At 39.9% G+C, this 24,856-nt stretch overlaps 1 protein-coding gene across 1 annotated transcript in view; it reads right to left on the bottom strand.

The window, feature by feature from the left end:
• Positions 1-10,746, bottom strand: part of Fcrl5 (Fc receptor like 5) — a 36,726-nt gene extending 25,980 nt beyond the window's left edge. The window contains exons 1-8 of the mRNA XM_019210118.2: positions 10,615-10,746; positions 9,274-9,294; positions 7,936-8,190; positions 6,083-6,340; positions 5,515-5,799; positions 4,165-4,236; positions 3,927-4,106; positions 2,121-2,390 (exon numbers count right to left, since the gene is read on the bottom strand). Coding sequence (XP_019065663.1) covers positions 2,121-2,390; positions 3,927-4,106; positions 4,165-4,236; positions 5,515-5,799; positions 6,083-6,340; positions 7,936-8,190; positions 9,274-9,294; positions 10,615-10,645 — 1,372 coding nt within the window. The 5' untranslated portion in view covers positions 10,646-10,746. The remainder of the gene's footprint in view (positions 1-2,120; positions 2,391-3,926; positions 4,107-4,164; positions 4,237-5,514; positions 5,800-6,082; positions 6,341-7,935; positions 8,191-9,273; positions 9,295-10,614) is intronic.
• Between the last annotated feature and the right edge of the window lie 14,110 nt (positions 10,747-24,856).

Genomic DNA, 24,856 nt, shown 5'->3' with positions numbered 1-24,856 from the left:
AAAAAAAAAAAAAAAAAAAAAAAAAAAAAAAAGATACTGATTATACAGTACTTTTAACTATCTGATGTGTGTGTGTTTGGATACTGGTCATATTTAATTAATTTATAGCTATATACATGTATACTGAAACTATTTTTTAAAATAATCCCATGAAGTAGGCAGTAGTGCTCCTGTTTTACACAGCGAGGAAGCTGAGGTTCAGAGAGGTCAAGTCATATATCTAGTAAGAGATGAGACACCAATCAAAACCTTAGTGTGCTAATTATAGTCTGTGTTCTGCTTGTGGCTACATTCAGCGCATGTGGCTGGATTCATAGCATTCATCATCTCAACTGGCCACTATCTTTTGCATGAGGCACTTGTTTCCCCTGGTTTCTGGGGTGCAGTGTCTCCTAGTGTCCCTTTTCTCAGCTGGGTTCCTTCGTGGTGCTCTTTCTCCCCAACAGGGCCAATCTTGGCGGTTCTACTTGACTGGGCACTCCCTCAAATTCTCACTTTGACTTCCGGCTGCTTCCCAAACTGGCTGTATTACAATCAACTCTTCCTCCTACAGCTGGAGCCCTTTTCCTGAGCGCTAACACTCCTCATGGATCCTATATAGCTGAATAAAGACTAATCCTTGATCATCAAGGTGCGTCTTGCCTGCTCCTTCTTCCTCATCCTGTCTCTCACAACCTTGGATTCTATGTTGCAGTCAACATGAACAATCCTCCTTCTCGCTCCTTGAATGTTTCCTTCATCCCAATCCTCCGGTGCATGCTTTTATCCGGAGCACAACCACTTTCTTCTTTTCCCAATTCTTCCCTCCCCTCTTTTCTTGAAGTGCTCTTGTTCACTCTTAGGATGAAATTCACACATGAACTCTCCGCCCAGGAAATCTCCCACCTCCCGACCGTGCCTTCTCATTTTCTTCTATGGCATCCAGGTACCTCTAGCTGGGGTGTGTCCTATTAATCATGTGTATCTGGCACTAGACCTCAAAGACTCGGAGGACATGACCATGTGGTCAGTCTGATGTGTCTGAAGTGTTAGTACAGCCCGGCATTCAGAACACACATAGGCATTATTGTTAGTGGGACACATGAGCCACCGTATAGAACGTTTCTAAGAGCACCCACTAGTGATGACTCTCTCCCAGGTTCCTTGCCCCCAGATGTGAGGAGCACAGCTCCTTAGTCCCTCCCACGTGGGGTCTCCCTGCGCTCCAAATTCGGTGGTCTTCTCCTTTGTAACATGTACATGTACTGTGAGAGTGCTGGATTTTGGGAAAAACAAAACAAAACAAAAAAACACCTGACATCCAAGTCTCAATTGAAAGCTTTTTAACTTAACTATTCGACAACTACTTTAATTGCATTTAAGGGATGAAGACAAACAAGTGAAGGTCAAACTTTCCTACCTGCTTCCAGCTCCTCTCCTGTTATCCTCCCATATGCCATTTGCTTATCAGGTCTAACAAAGGGACATTCACAAAGCAGTGGTAGTCTTGTAAAGCTCTTTGTATCCTGTGTGGCTTGGTCCACAGTTACTGTCAAATGCCTGATGTTAATGGAACCAGAGACAGTCTGTGGGAACTGCAATTCACACATGAATTGGACACAGGCCTCTGCACTGAGCTACATCCCCAGTCCAATTTTGTGTTTTCATTTTGAAACAGGGTCTTACTAAATTCTTAAGATTCTCAGGCTGGGATTGAACTTGTCATCCTCCTGCCTCAGTTTCCCAGAGTGCCGAGATGACAGGTTTGGGCCACCAACCCCATTTGGGGACTGGTTTTTTTTGTTGTTGTTTTTTCCACTTAGAACAGCTCAGTGAATGCAGACCTGGTATGTGAAGAGCCACAGGTTAAGAGAACAGATAAAAAGCACTGGATCTTGTAGAAGCTGGGTGAGGAGAGAGAGAGCTGCTGTGCAGACAGCCAGGGGTGGAATGGTGCCCAGGCTACTCAAGGAGCAAGAGAGATAGATGGCTGCTTGGATGAATCTGGGGGTAGAGAGGACAATGAGCTAGCTGCCCCGAGGAAGAAGTAGAGGAACCTGGAAGGAGGGATCACATTTCTGATGATGGCAGGGATACCAGGATGCAGCCAGGCATGGGTGGGTGAGGAAACCAGGGCTTACCTACGACAAAGAGCGTCAGGGCCTTACTGCGGTTGGGGCCCAAGCCATTGTTAACTGTGCAGTAGTAGTTCCCAGTCTGTGATACATTTGAAGAGAAGCTGGCTGAATTTAAACTGCTTTTTGTCTCTTGAAGAAGTATATCTTCACGAAAAAGTTGGTATAAGATTTGGGGAGATCCTCTCCTGACACCACAGTGGAATTTCACCTGGTCTCCCTCCAGGATGTGGGTTTTCCTAGGGCTGAAGTTGAGCACCGGCTGGGACACAGGGACTGAGTGAGAGAAAATGAGTCCACAGTCACTTCTGCCTCTTAGCAAAAATTTCAGTCTGTGGCCAGTGTCTATGCCCAGACCCCAGCCTCTGCTGGCTCTCAAGGCTTCCAGCAACCTCCAGGCTTCCCTTCCCATCTCTCCTGCCCTCCCTGCTGATCTTTCCCTGGCTGCTCCTTTTTCATCAGACTTTGGGCTCTTGCCCTCCTAGATTTCTTCTTCCGTGAGTCCCTTTTTCTTGCAGAGATGACACTTTCAGGAAGATGTCCCTTATGTTGCTTGCACCAGGCACACACCCTTCCTGCACCAGCCTCTTGCTCTTTCCCTCTAACTATGATCATGAAATCACCATCCCTTGCCTCCACATCATTATGAGTATTTGTCACTCCCTATGCTTGGACCTGCCTCAGGGTTCTGCTTTTATCCCCTTTCCCTTCCAAATGCTTGTGTTCTTCCAGGGCCCTCTCCTCTGCTCTGTCCCTCTCCCTGCACTCAGATTGATCCTCTCTATTCATGTGAAACCTAAGTGAGAACAAGAGTAGGGCAGTGTCTGTAAATGGAGTCTCTGGCCTGTGGAGGAAGTGAACACCCTGATCCTGGCTGTGACTTCCAGTGATCAGAGCTCCCTGCTAATGGATAGTGGCTTCTCCTACTGCCTGGGTCCCAAGGCCATGGTCTGGGTTCAGACATCATTCCTAGAATGCTCTTTGAGTGAGGAAATCTTGAGGGAGGTTCCACTTTAGGGACCTGTGCTCCTCCAGGTTCAGCCTTATGATGAAACTGATGCAAGGACTAGGGGAGGAGCTTCTGAGGTCTCATCGAGAAACTCCACATCTTCCATGGAGTACTGTGCTGCAGTAGCCCTGGAGCTCAGTTAATGTCGTGTCACTCGGACTCAGAGACAGAGAGGTAGTCAGTGAGGGCCCTGCAGCTCCTTAAATTAAAGGGGCTCAAAAGACACGGTCCTGCTGGGGATTTAGCTCAGTGGTGCTGCCGCCCGCCTCACAAATGCAAGGTCCTGAGTTCGATCCCCGGTACAAAAACAAAACAAAACAGACATGGTCCTACATCATGGTCCTGGTCCTTATATCCTTGGTTCTGGCTTTATTCTCAAGACCTGTTTCACTTAAACTGAGGAGTTTGTGAATATGAAGGGCTAGACATAGTTCTAATCACTGAGCAGTTTTCTAAATTCCCATTTCAGCTGGGTATGGCGGCAGAAGCCCGTAATCCCAGCACTTGAGAGGCTGAGGCAGGATGATCACCCCAAGTTCAGGGCCAGCCTAAGCTACATAGTGAGTGCAAGGCCATTCTGTATTGCATACCAAGACCCTGTCTTGACAAACAAACAAAGAAAAAAAAAACCCAGAACCCCCCCGAAACAAAAACAAATCAAAACTCCATTTCTAAGAGTTTGCACAGCCCTTTCTATCCTTAGTTTTTTCCTGCTAGTCTTTGACTAAGTCCTGGCAGCCTGTTCAAAGTGGTGAATTATTAATAATAGTCAATATAAACACCCATTGCCTGGAAGAACACACCTTTCACATTGACGATCACTGGCTTGCTGGTAATCCATCCAGTTTTGCAATTATACTCCCCTGCGTCACTGCTTTGCACTACCAAGATGTTGAATTTTGCTTCTGAGGATACCATTACTTTCTTCTTCTCCCCGACTTTTTTAAACCAGGAGAAATTGATAGGCTTTAGGTCCCCTTCTACTGAGCAGATAAGCAGCAGCTGCTGCCCTTCAAAGACGGACACTGAGGCTGGGTCCACGGGTATTTGGACTTTGGCAGCAACTCCTAATCAAATAAAATTGACATGTATGGGAATCTTGGCAGTGCGTTGCTGAAAGACAGAGAAGGATCACAGGATGAAGGGCAAAATCTGCCGACCTCATATGGGAAGTTGGAGTTAGGCTTGCTCTTGGAAGGAGGGAGTCTGTGATCCCTGTCTGGCTGGGGAGGCCCTCTACTCCCTAAGGGTCTTGAGGAGAGTCAGCAGTAGGAATAGAGGCAATCTGCTATTGCAATCTGTGGTGCTTTGGTTTTGGGTAATGATGCCAGCATAAGATAATGCCTTTTGAGCTATCCTCAGGTCCTGGAAGAACAAATGAAGATAACTGAACAGGGGAAGAGAAGGGCTTGTGATTGAAGATCCTTAAGTTATGTTGAGGGCGAAGGCTATGCTATAAATTATTGTGTTGTAACTGTAATATAGCACCTTCTCTATCTTCCAAATCATTCTTCCTTAAACCCAAGACCTCGGGAACATCTGTTTCCTGGAACTGCGGCACAAATTAATGGAAACTAGCCAGCTTAGAAAAACAGGGTTATAAAACTATTTTTTTTCTTAAAGGTAGGAGTTAATTTATTGGAAATGTTCTTTCACTCCTTCCCTACTCAGGAAAATGAGCACTGTAGTCTCTGTCCCTTCCTAATCCTCAAACAGATTTCTCAAGAGACAGACCCAATTTGATGAGAGAAAACATTCGGCTATTGGCTAATAGTCATATTTGAGAACCTACACAATGTCAGAAATTTAGGAAAAAGTGATAGGGGGTACAGTACCATCCCCAGGGACCTCAGGTTAGAAGTGTTTATTCCACAAGGTTTTGTCCTTTGGTTTCTTATCCTGACATAGTCTGCTTCAGGCACCTACAGATGTAGAAGTCTGTTCATAGGGCTGAGTCAAGTCTACTCAGGCCAGAGCGCTCTTCTGAGGTACCAAGTTTGTTCCTGTTGGCCTAGCAGGAACCAAAGTGTGTCAGAGGAGAGAGCTTTCTGAGAGAAAAGAAAGTATTTTATCTAAGAACAATGAAAAGATTAAAAAAAAAAACAGGTCCGGGGATTTAGCTCAGTGGTGCTGCTGCCTGCCTTGCAAGTATAAGGTCCTGAGTTCGATCCCTGGTACAAAAAAAAAAAAAAAAAAAAAAAAAAAAAAAAAAGCAACTATTTTTTCTTTGATTTTGCTCACTCTAGGAATTATGTTGTTTTCTCTTGTGTAGCTTCTATTCTTACAGAATGAGAACCACTTTCTACATGGGAACGTGGCCCAACCTGACACATGATTCTGCTTAACTGTTCCCGCTGTTTCTGGAAAATTTCAGAAGCCCCAGATACTCACTCTGCCTATGAATTTGGGATATCTGGCTTTCTTTCCAAACACCGGAAATCCCTGTCCCTGCCTTGCACTGGTAGAAACCTGAATATTCATTCCACATGGCAGAAATCTGGAGTCTCGGGGAGTTGCTGCAGCCTGACTCCAGGGCCTGGTTGTTTCTGAAGAAGCAGAACTGAAGGCCAACGTTTGACTTCTGCGGATGGAGCTGGGTCTTACAGGACAGGGTCACGTGGCTCTCATCTCTGGTCTGAGAGAGGCTGGCAGTCAGCTCAGGACGTGGAAACAGCTCTAGAGAGAAGGATTACAACAGTCCCCGGAGCAATGAGGCTTGGAAATGCTCTGGAGAAAAACACAATTTATTTCTCAGCACCAGCAAGTGGAGCTGTGGGGCAACCATTTCCCACCAAAAGCCAACAAGCAGGGGAGTAGTGGTGGCGCCACTTGGATTCTTAAGCTTCAGTTTAATATACTGTTGCACTTTCTCTGCCCACCTTGGTCTTTCTATTCTTCCTCTATCACCTCAGGGACCCTCATTTCCACTAACCCATTCACAAAATAGCGAATGCTTTACCTTGGACTTGGATTCTGATGCTTTCAGAATAAAAATGGTAGCTACGATTTTTCTCATTTCCAGTACAAAGATATTGTCCATTGTCCCTCAGGCTTGCATGGTGAATGTTGAACTCAGTGTTTTCATCAAGTGGTGCCAGTAATTCACCATTCTTAAAAAATTTCACATTGTCTGGTTGAATTTTTTCCTTTGCCCGGCACCTTAGAACCACAGAATCTCCTTCAAACACAGAAAGTGGAGCTTGCAGGATCAGTGGAGCTGTAGGAAACATGCAATTAGTTATTTGTTCATCTGATTGTTTCCTCTTTTTGTTTATAGTAATTAGTGCAAGAAAGATTGGGAGAATTTTTTTAAAATCATCACTCCATTTTTTTGTTTGTTTGTTTTTGAGATGAACACATGTACCTCGAGAAAAGTTGGAAAGCAAAAATGTAAACAAAAACATCATCTCACACCCCATTATTTTGACCTGTATTTTTCCAGTTTTCTCTTCTAGGTTCAGGTATGTGACTGCCTCTATGTAATTTTTTTTTCTTTACCTGAGGAGCATGTAAAATACAAGTTCTTGGGAGCTACTTTCACAGATTTAATTCAGTAAATATAGGGTAGGCCCTGAACATCTGTATGATTAAAAAGCTGCCAAGGCTTTCTGTTTCAAATGAAATTTTAAGAATCCTAGGTTTAGAAGCATTAATCCACACCCTAGAAATTGTAGTGAACTGGGTGTGGTGCCACAAACCAGTAATTCCAGCACTCTGAGGGGCTACGGTAGGAGAATTGAAAGTTTGAGCCTATCCTGGGCAACTTAGTGACTTAGTGAGCAAGACCATGTTCAAAACAAAAATTTAAAAAAGGGGGATGTGGCTCAGTGGAGAGCCTCTGGCTTCACCGCTCCATCTCCTCCCTCCTCCCCACACAGTGAAATGTAGTGTTTGACTCACCCGCAACGTTAGCCATTACATGACAAGCATGTCCTTTTCAACACACTTCTCAAAGTCACTCTGCAGTGCCTGAATGAGTTTTATCTAGACTAAACTTTCTTAATTTTTATGTTTAAATTTACAAAGGTGATTCTATCACCTATCTGGTTTTACACCAAACTTTTTAACCTGCTTGTCTGTCTAGCCATACTGTGGAGATTAAAATTGTTCACTTACAAGTCATCTGAAGGAAATAATGGTGACAGTTAGAAAGAAAAATGGACCAAAATGATTCTTAAAAGTGATTTCTATTATTTTTTTTACTGATATGCAGCAAAATTCAAATGCACAGTCACTCAAGGTGCATTTGTATTCTCCTGGTGGACGGACCTCCAGGGTGTTTCCTCTGCCTACCTTTAATATTTTGTATCCACTGTACCACTGTATTTTCCTTAGTGAGGAAGAACTAAACCCATTTCAAAAAATTTTCATTCCCAGAGTTACCTCCTTTCTCTGTGTCCTCTGTACTACAATGGTGTTTCCTTTTTGTTTTTACAATATTTGTTCTCCTGGCCCAAGTGCATTCACCTCTTTCTAGATAACTGTAGCATGCTTCCGGTACAATTTCTAAATAAGTCCTAACGATCTTTTTTGTCGGGGAGGTACTGGGGATTGAACTTGGGACCTTGAGCTTGCGAGGCAGGCAGTGAAATCACTGAGCTAAATCCCTGGCCCAGTCCTAAGGATCTTTAGTCAATCATTTAAAGACAGATTCCAAATATAAGGATTCAAATACAGAGACGAAAAACCAAAAGAAATGTTATAAAACAACCCTTAACATTAAAGAATATGTAAGCATTGATCTTCTCTACAGACAGCTAAATTGAACTGAAACAATTCTTAAAGATTTAATGAATTCATTCTCTTTCTCACCTGCAGAAAAGGTCAAGAGCACAGGGTCACTAAGAGGTGAGTTTTCAGCCTGGCATCTATACCTCCCATTTTCACGAACCTCTAGGATGTTTCCTGAAGTCTCTCTCAATACTCTTCCCCTATAGTTCCCAGTGTACCATTTTGTTTTCTTTGGTGCATAGAAGTGAAATCCATTGCAAGTCAAAGTCACTGTCTCTCCTTGGAAAACCGTGGTCCATGGAGGATGAAGGGAGATCACGGGTTTGGGTGCAGTTGCTGAGAAGAGAGAAATGGCTCTGAGGTAGAGGTAGCTGTGGTCCCACTTGGGGAGTTTCTGTGACTATATGGGAAGACCTGGCTCTGGACAGTCCCTAGGAGACCCCAGAGAGGGTCACTCATGGCTTAAGGCTGCATGTCAGCCGGTAGCACTTCCTTCCTCCCATGGAGAGTGATCTCTTGGGGATGGCAATTAGCAAAGTGTTGTCAGGGGAGGAATATACAGCATTCACTGTCATGCTCAGGCTTAGTTAAGCAGTTGTGTAAGTGAATTCTAGAGAAAAAAATCACCCTGACCCCTGCTACCTAATCCTGTTCCTAAACTCAGAAGAATTCACACAGGCAGTGGTAAAATCACAATTTTGCATTTTCCTAAAATAATAAAAGAATTCATCATAAGATTTTGGCACTGAGGAAAGCATGAGACATCACCTTGCCTCATGACTTCTTTTTATAGATGATGATTCAAATATCCAGGAAAAAAACCAATCATATCTAATTGTGGCAAAACAAGAAATGAACAAGTCTTCTGCTAGAATCCAGAGATGACCTGGACAAGGGTACAGTTGGGGCATCTGAGTTCGGACAAGAAGAAGGGTTGCAGAGAATTCTTGCTCTTTATGGGTCCAAGTTATTAGATGTTCTACTCATCACACATTTCCTGGAAGATTTTCTGGAATTTTAGGAAATTGGCATCTCCAGAGTGTGATATTTTCAGTCGAGTTTTCCCAGCTTGCTGAATGCAGAGGACCTATCCTGAGTCCTGCATATTTACCACGGAGTTGAAGACATCCTATGTGGCTAAGTGGGGTCCCTTTGCATGAGGATTAAATATGGGGCCTAGCAAAGGCCAGCAGCTGTCTGTGTATTCACCACATCACCCAGAAAGGTGGAGGTTGACCATGCAGCAGCTACCCTGCTTCTCGAGCAGTGCCAAGAGATCGGGTACCCTTCCACATCCCTTCTGAACTCGGCAAGGAAATGGAAGATGCTAGGAACCCTCAGGTAACCAGCACAAACATTTTAGATTAGGGAGACGCTCTTATCTAGAGACACCGAAGAACAAAATAAAGGAGAACTCACCAAATTGTCCACTGGTAGGAGCTGCAAAGGAAATACAGAGCCAGGCATGAGTGTAGAGCAGGGATTCTTTGGCTTTTCAAAGATGATACGTTTCCCCCATCCCTCATTTTTCATGTAAAGATTCATTTACAAAATGTTAACAATTATTTATCAAATGTCTGTACATGCTAAGACACGGTGCTTAGATTTCTAAGATGAATGAAAAATAGCATTTGCTAGCAACAAGTTGACTGGTGGGAGAAACAGAAACGTGATGCTAAGTAATATAACTTGAACATGATGCCCAGTGCTCTAACAGAAATACACATGGGTTGTCTTGAGGGTGGAAGGGCCTCTCACTTCAGTGTACAGCATGTTTGTGTGTATTGGAGAGGGAAGAGAGGGAGCCATGGAAGGTACTTAAAATGAGTGGAGCTTGAAAAACTGCAAATAAGAGCATAGGAGTTATCGGGGGTGGGGGTGGGGTAGGATTTGTGTGTGGCAAGAGATGATAGGGAAAGGAATCGAGGCAGGAAGGACGTAGAAACTAAAATATGACATTGCTCTTCAAGGACTGTGGGACTCTAAAAATGTAAGGAGTCATGAAGAAAATGAAATTATAGAAGAATTCAGGGCACAAGTAAGTAGCTCCCAATTTTTAAAAAGCCGTGGAAAGATTTCAAGAAGTGTGACAAAATTGGAATTGTCAACTTCAGTGACACTCTGCCAGAGGGCAGCCTTGGGTGAGACAAGATAGGCAACCTTTTAGACCACATGGTGAGGAATGGTGATAATAAATTTTCTGGAGAATGTTTACCTAAGATTATCAGAGTTATTCATTTGTTTACTTGTTTATGTTTTTTAAACTGCATTCCCCTTTTCAAAGTGCAAGCCCTGTGAAATCAGGGATTTCTCCTCTGTTCACTAATCCCTCAGAACTACGACAAATAGAAGACATTCATTAAATGTTTGTTTATTGAAATAATGGATCAATGGAAGAGTGAGGTTAATAAAAGCTGAGATAAGATGCCAGTTTGACAAGTGAATATTGAGGAAAAGAGGCAAATCAACATATTTATAAATTGAGTATATATTGAACAAAAACATAAATAAAACCTTAATTGTTATGATCATTATGATTTCCTTCTTTGTAAATTTGAAGACTTCTTTCCTGGCTGCCACCGCTGTCTTCAGGCCCAAGAAAGGAATCCCTGAACTATATACTAAAGCCTGAAAAATGTAGATTCCTTATGTGGGAAAGACTCTGAGCAGAGGAGTCTGGGACCCATGGAAGAGGCAGGCTTGTGATGGAAAGAGAAATTGCCCAACCCAACCCAGGCCCATGTGGAGCCCTCTACTCACCCAGGACCAGTAGTGTTGCCCACAGCAACATGAAGACTGGAACAACCCGTGGTTGAGACCAAAAGAGAAGCTTTCACCAAGAATATCAGGTTTGATCTTGATTTTATAGTTAGTACACTGCTCACACCAGCCTCAAGGCACACATCTGAGAAACTGCTTTTCTGCAAAAGAAATTAGTAAATCAGAAAAAAGGAAGTGGGAGCACGTCCACATGTTATTTGTCAAAGTTTCCTGCCCTACGATTAAAGTGAGAAAAATTAATGTTAGGGTTTTTTTTTTTAAACCTTAAACCCATATTTCTGCTATTTGGAAATTACCCACAAGGAAAGTATATGATGACAGTGAGAAGGAAAGGGAAAGGGGAACAAGGGAAAAGGAAAAAAATATAAGAAAACGTAAAAATGGAATTAAAGTGTTTGAAGGGGGGAATGGGAGGAAGGGGTGAAGGGAGGGTGGGGTCAAGGGGAAAAAATGAGAACCAAGACCTGGCATGTAAAGGTACAAGATCCCGGTAATGAATGTAACTGTACTGTCTACCTAGAATGTACCAATAAATTCAATTTAATTTTTTAAAAAAAGAAAGTACATGACGATTGTTCTGTGAAAATGTTTATTGTGGCATTATTCATTATTGCTTAAACACTGGACCCATCATAAGAGGGCATGCACATTGGGCTGTTTAACAATATTCTGATCCATCTGTACCATGACAAGAACAAAGCCATTAAGAATGACTAGTTGGACCTAGTCCACACTAAGATGACAAGAGCCCCTGATTAATGGATGAGAAAAAAGGAAAGTGTGGATTGATTTATCATATCATCCTTTAGAAAAAATAGAATATCCAGGTTTACAAAGCAGTATTAGTACACAAAAAATAATGATTATGTTTGGGGAATTATATGAGGAAAGGGCATTTCATGTCTTTTTATATTGCAAATGACCATACGCATGTATAGATTTTATAAGTTTTAAAAGTCAAACATCCATCCTGGCCTACGGGTCAACAAATGTGCCTAAAATGTTAGCTGCTATGAGGAATGATGATTTCTTTCTTTCAGATAATTTTTCCCATTTTTTTCTGGACTTGTACTTTTGTCTACTTAAAGGAACATTTATTTTTTTTAATTTTTTTTCCAGCTTTAATTGAGTTTATTGGTACATTTTAGGGATACAGTACAGTTACATTCATTGTTGGGATCATGTACCTCTACGTTTCTTATACCTCTACATGACAAGTCTTGATTCTCATTTTTTCCCCTTGTCCTTGCCCTCCCTTCACCTCCTCCTCCCCTCCCCATCTACAACCACTTTCTTTCCATATTTTCATTTTCTCACATTTTTTTCTTTTCCCTTTTTACCCTTCCCCTACCCATCCCACCTTCCCTACACCTTTAGCCCTTTTCTTCCCATTTCACAATGTCAGTTATCTCATTAGGATCTTATGTACTATTACAGTTCATTCACACCAAAGAAACTATTCAGTATTTACACATGTGTGACTTATTTATTTCACTTAGGAGTATATCTTCAATATGTATCCATTTTCCTATGAATGAATCTATTTTCTCGTTCTTTATGGCTAATATTCCATTTTATAGAAAAACCACAACTTCTTTATCTAGTTTCCAATGAATGGGCAAATGGGCTGTTTCCAAGATTTAGCTATTACAAACTGTGCCACTATAAACATGGGTGCACATACGTCTCTGTGATATGATTCTTTTAGTTCTCTTGGAAAGATACCCAGCAGAGGGATGGCTGGGTCAAATGGAACCTCCAGTCCAAGCTCTTTGAGGTATCTCCATATTGATTTCCATAGTGGTTGCACCAGTCTGCACTCCCACCCACAATGGAGAAGGGTTCCTTTCTCCCCACAACCCCGCCAACATTTGTTATTGTGTGATTTCTTGATTGCAGCCATTCTTTGTGGGGTGAGGTGGAATCTCAGTGTTGTTTTCATCTGCATCTCTCGAATGACCAGTGATGTGGAACATTTTTTCAAATGTTTTCTTGCTGCTTTTACTTCTTTGACTGAGAAATGTCTGTTCATTTCGGATGCCCATTTTTGAATAGGATCTTTATATTTGGGGGGGCTGATTGTTTTGAGTTCTTTATATATCCTTGATAATAGTCCTTTGTCTGAGGAACAGCTGGTAAAAATTATTTCCCACATTGTAGATTGTCTCTTAGTTCTGCTGATGGTTTCTTCTGAAGTACAGAAGCTTCTTAGTAAGATGAGATCCCAGTTGTTGATTCTATGTCCTAGTTCCCGTGCTACTGAGGATTTGTTCATAAAGTCTTTTCCTATACCAGTGTCTTCCAGAGTTCTGCCTAACTTACCTTCCAGCAAGTTTAATGTTTCTGTTTTAATATTTAGATCTTTAATCCATTTGGATTTTAATTTAGTGCATGGCGAAAGATAAGGGTCTAATTTTAATCTGTGGTAGGTTGACATCCAGTTTTTCCAACACCATTTATTAAAGAGGCTATCTTTCCTCCACTGAGGATGGTCAGCTCTAAAGGAACATTTAATTCATGTCTAACAAAGCATGTCACCTTAGGTATATTATATCACAGAAGACCACTCTGCCCTGAGAAAAACACAGGGGGCAAACAGAGTAATCATCTCAGTCCAGTAGGAAAATCTCCAAAAGAAGAAAGATCTTTATGTGCTAGTGGTGCCAAAGAGAAGGATGTAACTCTGAACATTCAAGCTCTAAAGGAACATTTAATTCATGTCTAACAAAGCATGTCACCTTAGGTATATTATATCACAGAAGACCACTCTGCCCTGAGAAAAACACAGGGGGCAAACAGAGTAATCATCTCAGTCCAGTAGGAAAATCTCCAAAAGAAGAAAGATCTTTATGTGCTAGTGGTGCCAAAGAGAAGGATGTAACTCTGAACATTCAACATTCAACCAGTATGCGTGTCAGTACTCAGCTTGTAAAGTACTACCAAATCATTTTCCAAAGTGATTGTGCCAATTCACACTCCGCCGAGCAATGCGTGACAGCGCTCATTGCTCTAAATCCCTGTTCCTATAGCTATTGTCTTGTAAATTTTAGTCATTCGTTTTGCTGGGCTCATCTCAATATGGTTTTAATTTTATGCCCTTGCTGAATTATGAGACTCAGCACTCTTCCATATTCTCATTGGTGATTTAGATATTATTTTTATATGAAATGCTTGTTCAAATCTGTTCCAATTTTCCCACTGGTTTTCAGTCTTTGTGTTTTGTAACAATTCTCTGTTATATGTGCATATTGCAAATGTCTCTCCCCATCTGTGGCTTCCCTTCTTGCTGTTTAATAGTACCTTCTGATGAAAAACATTCTAATTTTAATATAATCCAATTTAACAATCTTTTCCTTTCTCATTAAATATTTTTATAATTCCTTCCATTAATTTTTGTCCTCCCCAAGATCTTGAACATATTTTCCTTGGTTATCTTCCAGAAACTTTATTTATTTCATATCTATAATATCATTGCAACTGATTTTTTAGAGGAAAATTTATTGAAAATTGATTTATTTTCCAATTCAGAGAATCTTTGTATTTGTCATACAACCAGCAACTGGGTGGGTCTGTTTCTGGAAACAGGTTTTTGGTCTATTTGTCTATCTTCACACCAGTACTACATGGTCCTAATTATTGCTGTTTTATAATAAATCTTATTATCTAAAGTTTATGTCATCTAATTCTTTTCTTTATGAAAATTGTTTTGTCTCTTTTGGGCTCTTTGTATTTTTCTGTATATTTAAAAATTCAACTTGTCAATTTCTGTCTGTGTCTATCCCACAGAACTTGCAAAGTGTGGTTTTACATTCTTATTATCATGTTTGTGTGAGTCTTTAGAAGAACTCTGAAGGTGGTAAGTCTATTTCTCAAATAAAAGGACTGTAAATGTTTTTGATCAGAGATTGTGGACTGTCTCCCAAGATGCCCAATAATAATTCCTTCCATATTTGTGTGCTGTTCTTCTCATTAAGTCCATATTCATTGCCCTTGAACCTAGCTGGACTCCTGATTTGCAAACCTATAGAATGAGGGAGAAGGAAAGCTATGCCTTGAAGCTTGGAAATGTCTGCTTTTCTGTTTTTGTTCTCTTGGAGCACTGAATTACTATGCAAGGAAAGTGGCTGTCATGTATGAGAGACTCTTGGGCAGCCCCAGCTGTTCCTGCCATCCCAAATAAGGTACAAAGCACATGGATTAAGCGAAACTGGGTGTTCCTAAGTGAGTTATGTCCCCTGATGAGTTACGGTCCCCACATTACTTGATCTTTACACGATCTCCACATTCCCTAATAATACAGCCACACTAATGATCCCCAAACAACTCAGCTGACTGGTTGAGCAACCCAATAACCATTAATATTTTATATCAGAAGTTTCCGACATGGTTTCTTGTTGAGCAATGGATAACTGAGATAGACTCATTCTGCCTTCTTTAGGAATTTTTCTCATCAGTAAGCAATAATGTACTTATCCCTAATATTGCTTTTACCTTAAAGTTTATTTTTCTTAATATATCCAGGCTGCTTATCGTATAAAAGATACTATTTAAATCTATATACTTAAAATTTTAGTCCACCTTAATCTTGATTTCTGTTATGCATAACTCTTCTATGCATACATGTTCCAATTTTACTGCCTTCTTTCTAATTTTTATGTTTTCTCTTCTCTATTATTCATTGTCTATTACTTTATTGCAGAGACATTTGCTGCTTCCTGAATAGCCATATGCTCCACATTTCCCAGCCCCCACACCATAGAGGACAGGTGACCTGTGTGTCCAATAATCTGAAAGTAAAAATGATATATACTTTTTCCAGGCCAAAATATACACACACAGGTATGAAGTGTGGATTCATGACTTCCTTGGCTTCAGGAAGCAATTCATATCCCATGTGTTATACACTAGGCAGCCATAGAATGGTGATGTCTCTGTCAGATTGGGTCGGCTGCTGACTCACGGTGGAAGTATCATTCAAATTAGAGTAAGCATATTTTGGGAGAAAAGTGTTTTGTTTTGCTTTGTTTTATTTTGAGATAGAGTGTCACTACATTGCCCAGGCAAGTCTTGAACTTCTAGGCTCATGAAATCCCCTGTCCTCAACCTCCCAACATAGCTGGGACTACTGGCATGCAGTACCATATCCAATGTAAAGCAGGCTTTTACTTATATGTTTGAGTCACTCACTCTTTGGAACTGATTATTACCGCAGCACAAATTGTCCTTTTCCGTGTTAAAAGTTACTACCAGAACAAGTCCAAATTGCCATACTTTTTTCCAGCCTCATTAGAAATTATTATTATTTTGGTACCAGGGATCACAGACAATATTTTAGTATTCTTCATTCAAGGCAAACCTGATTTTTGGCTTAATATATAATTATTATATTGTTTACAAATGAAACCTAAGAAACAATCAAAGAGGAAGGAAATATTTATTTGTCTAGTTTTAATTTTTATGTGCTCCAGGACCACTAAAGTAATTTTACAATTATCCATTTAAAAATCACAGCTAGCAGAGTTGACAGTTTACAAAGTTAACCATTTAACATATTTAATAAGAAGTTAAAGACTCTCCTAAAGCTAAAGAATATCTCTTCTTTTCTTTTAAAACCCCAATGTAGATGTGTCTACAGGTCTGTGTTCACTGTCGGCTTTTTTCTTCCCTTGATTTTGTTTGAATTTCACTGGGGTTAGAAGCTGTTCTTCAGAGTTTGTGAATTGGGGATGTGGTTTTTTAAAAGTTTACTTGAAAAGAGAGTTTCATTTTTCAGTTTTTAAAAAACTTGTGGTTAGTTTCAGAAAGTAAAATGTGGTAGGTATGTTTTTATTCCAAACTGAAAATCTTACATTCTAATAATAGTTACCATATATTGAATGATTGCTGTAATACAGATCACAGCAAATGGTTTGTAAATATTATCTTATTTAATATTTGCATCAGCATTAAAGCAGTTCAGCAGTGACATAACACCAGCAATGTTCTCTGAGGCAGATATTGTCATCCTCAGTTTTTAAAATGTGAAAAATGGTCAATTAATTTCAAGTATTTTGTAAGTCAAAAGACTCAGGACAGTAAGTAGTAGCACCAGGGCTAGATTCCAGATGTGTCTGAGCTTCCCCAAGTCAATAAAGAGACTCAGTAGTCACTGGCATTCTTACAAGAATCCAGATGTAACAAACTTCTCAAGCCAGCTGCAAAAGTTACAAAGTCCATGGTTAAATGATTACTTCTCAAGAGCAATTAGTCAGGGCCTATCATGGTGATAGGAAATGAAAAATTGGTGCTCTGAGGTCTAAAAATTAACACTGAGCTATTTACAAAATGCACAGATCATAGACAAAGGTTTTTGGAGGGCATATTTAAAGCAGGAAGTAGGGAAGAGCCTCAATGATTTCATGATTGTTGGGTGGGCCTGGAGTAACCCTCAGGATGCTGCTAAACAATTTAGAGAAGGGATGGAGCCTGAGTGATGGGATGCATTCTGTAAGCTGATTGGAAAGTTCTCAAGCCACATCATCTAGGAAAAAAAATGATTTATAAAGAAAGAAGTGATCGAAGAGAAGAGGAATTCCTGGCAACAACAACAAATGCAGACAAAAGAAAGATTTAATCTCTTAAATGTTAATGTTGGTTGATTTTTGCCAAGGAAATATCTTAGATAATGTGCTGCCATGGTAGTTAGTCAGAGTATAGGCTGTGTCACCAGAGAGACTCGGAGTAACCTTCTACAAATTGTGAAACTTGACCTTCAGTTTCTTCCTCTTAACAGGGAAAATGCTCACTTCATAATATCAGTGTGAAAATCGAAGGAAAAGTTTGTTTGGCATGATCAAAACCTGAGTCTGTGTAGTGGCCAAATTTGTTGTTCTTTCAAAGTTCTTTTCATGTTTTCCACACCAGCCTTTGTATCAAGTTGACTTTACCTTGTGGTAACAGCTGCTTGTTAAAAATAATTGAGTGGGGAGAAGGTGAAGTCAACATCACACTTGAAGTATTTACAGGGGATACAAAATTATCAAATTATGATTTCTCAATGCATACACTTAAGTGTGCTGTGGGTGATGGTGCTGATATCCTACACAACAAACTATTTGACTACATACTTACTGTTTTTGACAACTAAACAGTCACAATTATGATTAGCCATATACCATTGTACTTTTTGATATTACATTGAAAGAGGATTATGACAGATTATGATCAGTGAATTACTCATAAACAGGTGTATTTTTAGTGTGTATTTCAATGTCTCTCCATCCTCAAAAATCTGAAAGAAAAGTGGGTGACTGACATAACACAGTACTATCCAAAGATTCTGTCTTGCTTATGGAAACCTAAATCCACTCTGCTATTGAGAAACTTGCCAAGAACAGAGCCTAACACTCTGGAGACTGCCAAAAAGCTGGCCGGTGATCTGAAGGCTGTCAAACGTGTGGAGCATTCTATACTCGGAAAGGCCAAAACAATGTGCTCGATAAAGCCATGTTGGCTACTTTGGGGCCACCAAAACCAAAGAAGAAGCTGCAGGTGTGTGCTGCTATGAACATCTCGCCAGACTCCATTATTCTGCATAGCTGGTGTCAGCATGGTACTGAAGGCAATGTTTAAGTCAAACTAAAGATTAAAATTTAACATTTGATCCTGCAATAATGAAGAACATCCTATACCTAACCTCATGTATTCACACGACGACATAAGGCTAATGGGTATGCTCTCCCCCCATACCAGTTAATTATGAGTAAGTATTTACTATCAGAAAAGTGATCAGTACTAGGTTTTATTTTGTTTAAGAAAACCTGTTGTTGTTTAAAAGCAAGGCATCTTTGCAATGAGAAACTAATCTGTTGATCCTGCCCCTGGTTCCATTTGAGAATAATCTGGGATAGCTTAGTATTTTTTTCCTTCTTTTTGCAGAAAGGGTGAGGTTTGTTTTTCACTTCTTTTAAAAATTCATGAGCCAGTGGACAGACTTTAAGGGAGGAGAATGAATCTCCATATTCCACTTCTAGAACTACTTTAGAAACGGTGCTCCCCACTTGGTGTTCTTACGAAGGAGTATAGTAAATGTGATAGTCTGGATCTCAGTGGTGGGGCTGTGGGAAGGTGATTTAGATGATGAGGATGTGCACTCATCGTGTATTAATCCTCTGATGAATTCGTAGATGAATGTCCTATAGGAAGTGAGATGTGGCTGGAGGAGGTGGGTCACTGGTGTCGTGACCTGGAAGGGTGTGTTCTTATCCCCAGCTCCTGTCTTCTCTTTCTGCTTCCTGGCTCATTTAAGGGGAAGGGGAAGCGGAAGGGGTAGGAGAAAAGAAAGATGGGAATGGAATTAACATGAGAAAAAGGAAGAAAAAATGGAAACAAAGTCTTTGTAGATAGGAGGGGTGGAGGGGTTGAAGGGAGAGCTGGAGAATGGGGAAAAAATAAGAACCAAAATGGATTATGTAAAGGTGCAGATTTCCAATGATGAACGTCATTACATTGTATACATTAAATGTACCAATAAAATTAATTTTTAAGAAAGAACAATGAAACCCTATGTCTAGGTGAGCAGCTTTCCTCCGTCATGCTCTTCTACCAAGATGTTTCTGCCTTGGAGCCAGACAGTCATGGACGGAATCTCCTGAATCATCAACCAAACTAAATCTCTCCTCGCTGGGGATTTAGCACAGTGGTTCCACTGCCTACCTCGCCAAGCACAAGGACCGGATTTCAATCCCCAGCACCAAAAAGAAAAAAGAATCTCTCCTCAAACTGTGCATGTCTGCTATTTCATCCCAGCAATGAAAAACTGATGAATATAGTAAATGTCTCATTTAATAACATACTCCTTTTTTAAAGTTGTCTTTTCTCTCTCCACCTGTAAGTAGATCCTGCACTTGACATAACTCATGGAAGTGAGTGGAAACTGTCTTGCACCTTCTATTTTCTAAAGATGCACTCTATGTGTGAATGTAATTTTCAAGGAAATTTGTTTGCCATCTGCTTATTTTTTGTTGTTGTTTTGGAAGTTAATTTCTAATTTTTTTCACTAATAAAAAAGCATTGCACTTTTTGAAATATAGCAAACGTATTGTTTGTAATTTTAAAAATTTTCCTTGTCCAAAAAAAAAATCACTGAGTGAATGAATATTTACTTAATAGCTCTAGTGAGGTATAATTTTTAATGGTAAAATTATTTTATCATCATAACCTATCTATCTATCTATCTATCCATCCATCTATCTATCTACCTACCTACCTTAGTGCTAGACATCAAACCCAGTGCCTTGTATATGTTAAGTAAGTGTTCTACCCCTGAGATACCCAGTCCCAGCCCACCACAATCTAATTTTAGAATATTTCTACATATTGTAAGCCCCTAAAAGAAACTTCCTCTCATTTATAGTCACTTTCAACCTCTACTCACAGTTCCTGGAAATCAGTCAGTAATAATTTATTTTTTCCTCCATAGATTTGCCTATTCTGGACATAGGAATGAATTCATGAACTATCCACTCTTTTGTGTCTGTTTTGTTTCACTTTGTGAAATGTTCTTGAGACACATTCATATTATAGCAAGCATCAGTACTTTCTGAATGTGTATTCTTTATATTGTGTATATTGTGTACTCTATATATTGAATGTATATTCTTGAATATCCTAAGCAGTGTAACAAGACTTGCTTAAACTCCACTAGAAGATTTCAATTTTCTATAAGCTACTGCCAACTGGAATTTGATAAATAAGGTCAACAGCTAAAGAAAATAAAGAGAAGCAATGCCTCATGTCTCCCATAAGCAGCTGCTCAGATTACTGGGCAAGCCACATATGTCTTGAAATCATTTTACATTCTCACTGGTATTTTCCAACCATATCCGGAATGGACATGAGGTCAGATGGTCAGATTAAGTTGTCCCTAGATTATTGTCCTTGAATGCTGGCCCTGTTTTTTGTTTTATCTTGTTTTTGTGGTACCAGGGATCAAACTCAGGACCTTGCACTTGCTAGGCAGGCATGGTGCCACAGAGCTAAATTTCCAGCCCACTACTGCCTGGACCTGTTCTTTTGTATACTGAGGCTTTGCTTATTTGCATCAGGTCCTATCTACAGCAGCTCTCCAACCTTCAGACTCTTTGCTAGTTCCTTAACCCCATGCGCACCCCCACCTAAACCCATGTAAATTAACCCATCTAAATTAGCACCCTCTAATTAATATTGATATTTCTCCTTATTAATTTAGCTATGTAGTTATAGATAGAAAAAATAATTTGCACAGGCACCTATCATGAAGTTTCTCAAGCAAATCTTCCCTCCTTTGATCTTGGAATATATGTTAAAACCTGCCAAGGTGAATCTCACCTAAAAATCTCTGCAGAATGAGCTTTCTCCTCTTTTTGGTTTTTTCCCAACTCAGTCATCTCCGTCAGAATTGTTTGTTTAGTTAGGGTTTTGTCCTCTGAAGAAACCAAAGAGGAAGCTTGTATTGGAAGAACACAAGTATTGAAATTACACATGAAACTGAATCTTAGTTCTAGTGCTCATTATATGAATGGCTTTGGTCAAACCTTGTAAGATTTTTGAGCCCCAGTTTCCTCATATAAAATATGCGTCATACTTAGCTTCTACTTTTTAGGATTAAATAACATGTTACTACAGTATCTGTTTCACAGCACAGAGGACATGTGTAAATGGAAGTTATGAAGTTTGTTAGCCTGCTACCCTCGACTCTGACTTGAGCCCTTTTTCCCTTCCTCATGATAACTGTTTCAAGACTGTTCTCAGTGTGGGACTTTTAGGTTCAGTAGGTTGCTGTGATGCTTATCTTGGAGTTTCAACTTGATTGGGTTTGAGCATTTGCCCCCTGACACTGGTAAAGCACACTTCCGGCTGTGTCTAGATGGGTGGTGGAGGTGTGAATGGGGGAATTACCTCTTTGGTGCCCTTCCTCTTCCACTTTGGTACTTGTTTCGTGATTTATTTCCCAATGTCATTAACTAAGAATCGTTCCTCCATCATAGCATTCTGCCATGGTATTTCTGCCTTGGAGCCAGCTGACCATGGACTAAAACAAGGAGCCAAACTAAAGCTCTTGTTCTCTAAATTGTGGATATTAAGTATTGTGCCTAGCAATGGAAAAGCTGACTAAGAGACGTGAGCTCTTTATTGTGAATACACTTGACCATGTGGTTTGGAAGTTTTTGGAACTGGTTTGCAAAAGGCATTTGGGAAGGTTTGAAGATGCCAGGTAGGAAGTCGTAGAATTATATAAATAGAACTTGATGGGTAATTCTGGTAAGAGTTCAGAAGACCAGAATGTTGATAGGAATGTGGTCTAAAAAAGACAGAATTGATAAGTTTCTGCTGGGAACAACAGCTCCATGGACATTTGGACTAGAAACTATGTGCATTATAATCTAGGAGAAAATTGGTGTATCTTTTGCTCATATCCTAAAAACCTAAAGGATACTGAGATTAAATGCAATGGACTAATTAATCTGGTAGAGGAAATTTCAAGACAGCCTAACATTTGGGCTATGGCATGAGTATTGCTGAATTCTTTTCACCAGATATATAGTGAGAGTCAGGGACAAATGGCAGAATATAAAAGTTTGAAAAAAATTTTTTACCAAAAGAAACCATGTATAAAATTGAAGTCAATGGAGGCATAGCTGTTAAAGATTAGAGCCATAAAAAAGAAACTAAGTACTTTGTACAGAGCCACAAAGATATTTTGAAGGCTCAAGGATGCAAAACTATCAGCCTTTTTTTTTTTTTTGAGAAAGGAGTTCCAGGATCCCTGCTCAAGAAGAGTATCCTAGGGAATTGGTTTCCTGAGATTTATTTCACCATGTTCAGCCATTCTGTCACTCAGAAGCCATTATAGCCATGGTTCAAGAGTCCCTAGTCACTGCTTCCCGTGACAGCAGATAATGGTGTCAGCCATAGAATGCTGGTTTAACCTCATACAGAGAGCAAGAGTTGTTGAGGAAAGCTTCCATTCAAAATTCAAAGGAGGTCCTGGAAGATCAGTCAAGGAGCCCCTAAAGGTCAGTGCATGAACATGTGAGAATGAAACCAAAGGTGCAAGGAAGACCCAAGAGATCAAATTTCAGGAAAATGAAATGTTTTTCTGAAGGTCATGAAAGCAGCCAGCTCAACAAGGACACTTTGTGGGCTACAACAAGCAATACCATAGTGGCAGGGCTGCCCAAACCTTTTGGAAATCACTTTTTACTACTGCACTCCGTGAATGATAGATCTAGAATTATAAGACTTAATGTTTGTTCTGCTGAGTTTTGCTCTTGCTCTGATGCAATTTTTTTCTATTTTCTATCTCTGTACATTATAATGAGAATGTTTACCCCATACCACCATATCTTAGGATTATGTAACTTGCTTTTGAATTTTTTTTGTACCAGGGATTGAACTCAAGACCTTTTACTTGTGAGGCAGGTGGTAGAACCGCTGAACCAAATCCCCAGCCCATGCTTGTGATTTTTATAGAGGCTTACAGCTAAGTTTCAGAAGAGACTTGGACTCAAGACTTTTGAAAAATGCCAGAAATTTTATGAGCTTAGACAGGAGAGTATTGTGTTCTGGCTGTATGTGGCATAATTGTATTAGGTGGAATTATGAATGTGCTATTATCTTTATTTGGAGATTAAGTATAGTTTAAGGAAATGTGCTTGAGTAGCAAGTTGAAAAGGGGTAGGATGTGGCAATTTGACTTCATTGGCTTTGAGATCTTGATTTGCTTAAGGGATCGGTGAAGCAACACCTCTTGGTATTTCTAGGTGGGTCACGGAAGTGCAGTTTTAGGGTCTGTGTTTGGTCTCTTGCCTTTTATGCTCTGGCATTCTTTGCCTGTCCTGCTTCCCAGATACCATTCACTAAGTGTCTTTTCTCTGCCATGCCCATCTGCCATGATGCTTCTGCCTTGGACTAACACCAATTAAGCCTCTTCTATAAGTTGTGAGTGTCAGGTAATGTCTTATAATTGGAAAGCTGACTAATGCAGCTACCAAGCCCAGTGCTAGCACAATTAGAAATACAATGGTAGATTCAGTGAGTTAGACAGAATTTGTAGAGAGTTGGAACTTGTTTCAGGCCTATTTTATTCCAGAAGATCAGTTCTCCATTGCAGATATCTCTGATCAGTCTTTTGTGACTTGCTGAAAACCTAATTACAGCTGTCTTCAAAGGATGGGACCAGTGTATTCTCATAGGGTGCCACACTCAGAAGGGGTCTGAGCTTGGTTTAATGCTCTTCTGTTAATATCTTGAAATTCCTAATAATTTTAACTTTAAACTTGTTTTGTAAGTAAAATTGAAGAGGGCAACAGCCCATACTGAGCTGAAGGGAAGGCTTTAAACGCAATGTGTACACCACTGGTATTCAAAGAGCATCTGCAGTACCTCATGACTTCATCAGATTAGGAGACCATGGGAACTCAAGGAATGTGACAAGCAAGTGTATAACACTGATGACTGATGATATCAAGGGGCCACTTTCTATTTAAAACAGAATTTGTTTCTCATTCGAAAAGAAGACAATAGTGTTCTAAGAAACATGGAAAATGAAGGAACATTTTTCTGTCCTTTGTTATGTTACCACTATGCATGAGCTGATCACTTATGGTAAAGACAGCACAGAAAGGGAAAAATGAGGCAACCTGGAACAGGCTTTGTCTTTCAGTCCTTCCTTATCCATCAATAAGCCAAGGGCAGAAAATGTTTGTAGAACATGCACATTATTAAGAAATGAAATAAAAACAGTTTAGTTTTTTTTTAATCTTACAGTATTGTCATTGTTCTGATATGAACAAAACACATATGTTTATATAAGCTATAAAATAGGAGTTGTCTAACCTTGGTGATTTCACATATTAATTAAATGCTCTTACATTTTTAGGTAAGGTTGGTATTGCAGAATATAAAAACGAACAGGAACATTCATGCTGTTAATTTAAAAGTTTATTGTTTCTTTTTTTTGTACTGGGGATGGAATGTGGGACCTTGCACTTGTGAGGCAGGTTGTGGGACCACTAAGCTAAATCTCCAACCTGCTTTTTTCTTCTCTTGGGAAGACATTAAATAGTGAACAACAACAACAACAACAACAAAATGACAAGGGCTGGGGATTTAGTTCAGTGGTTCTGCCACCTGCCTCACAAACACAAAAACCTGAATTTGATCCCCGGTGCCCAAAAAAAAAAAAAAAAAAAAAAAAAAA

Source organism: Fukomys damarensis, unplaced genomic scaffold (genome assembly GCF_012274545.1).
Source record: "Fukomys damarensis isolate Sample0158 unplaced genomic scaffold, DMR_v1.0_HiC HiC_scaffold_19, whole genome shotgun sequence".
In the NCBI taxonomy this organism is placed as follows: domain Eukaryota; kingdom Metazoa; phylum Chordata; class Mammalia; order Rodentia; family Bathyergidae; genus Fukomys; species Fukomys damarensis.
Note: the sequence above shows the minus strand (reverse complement) of the source record. Positions and strands in the feature narration are given on the sequence as shown.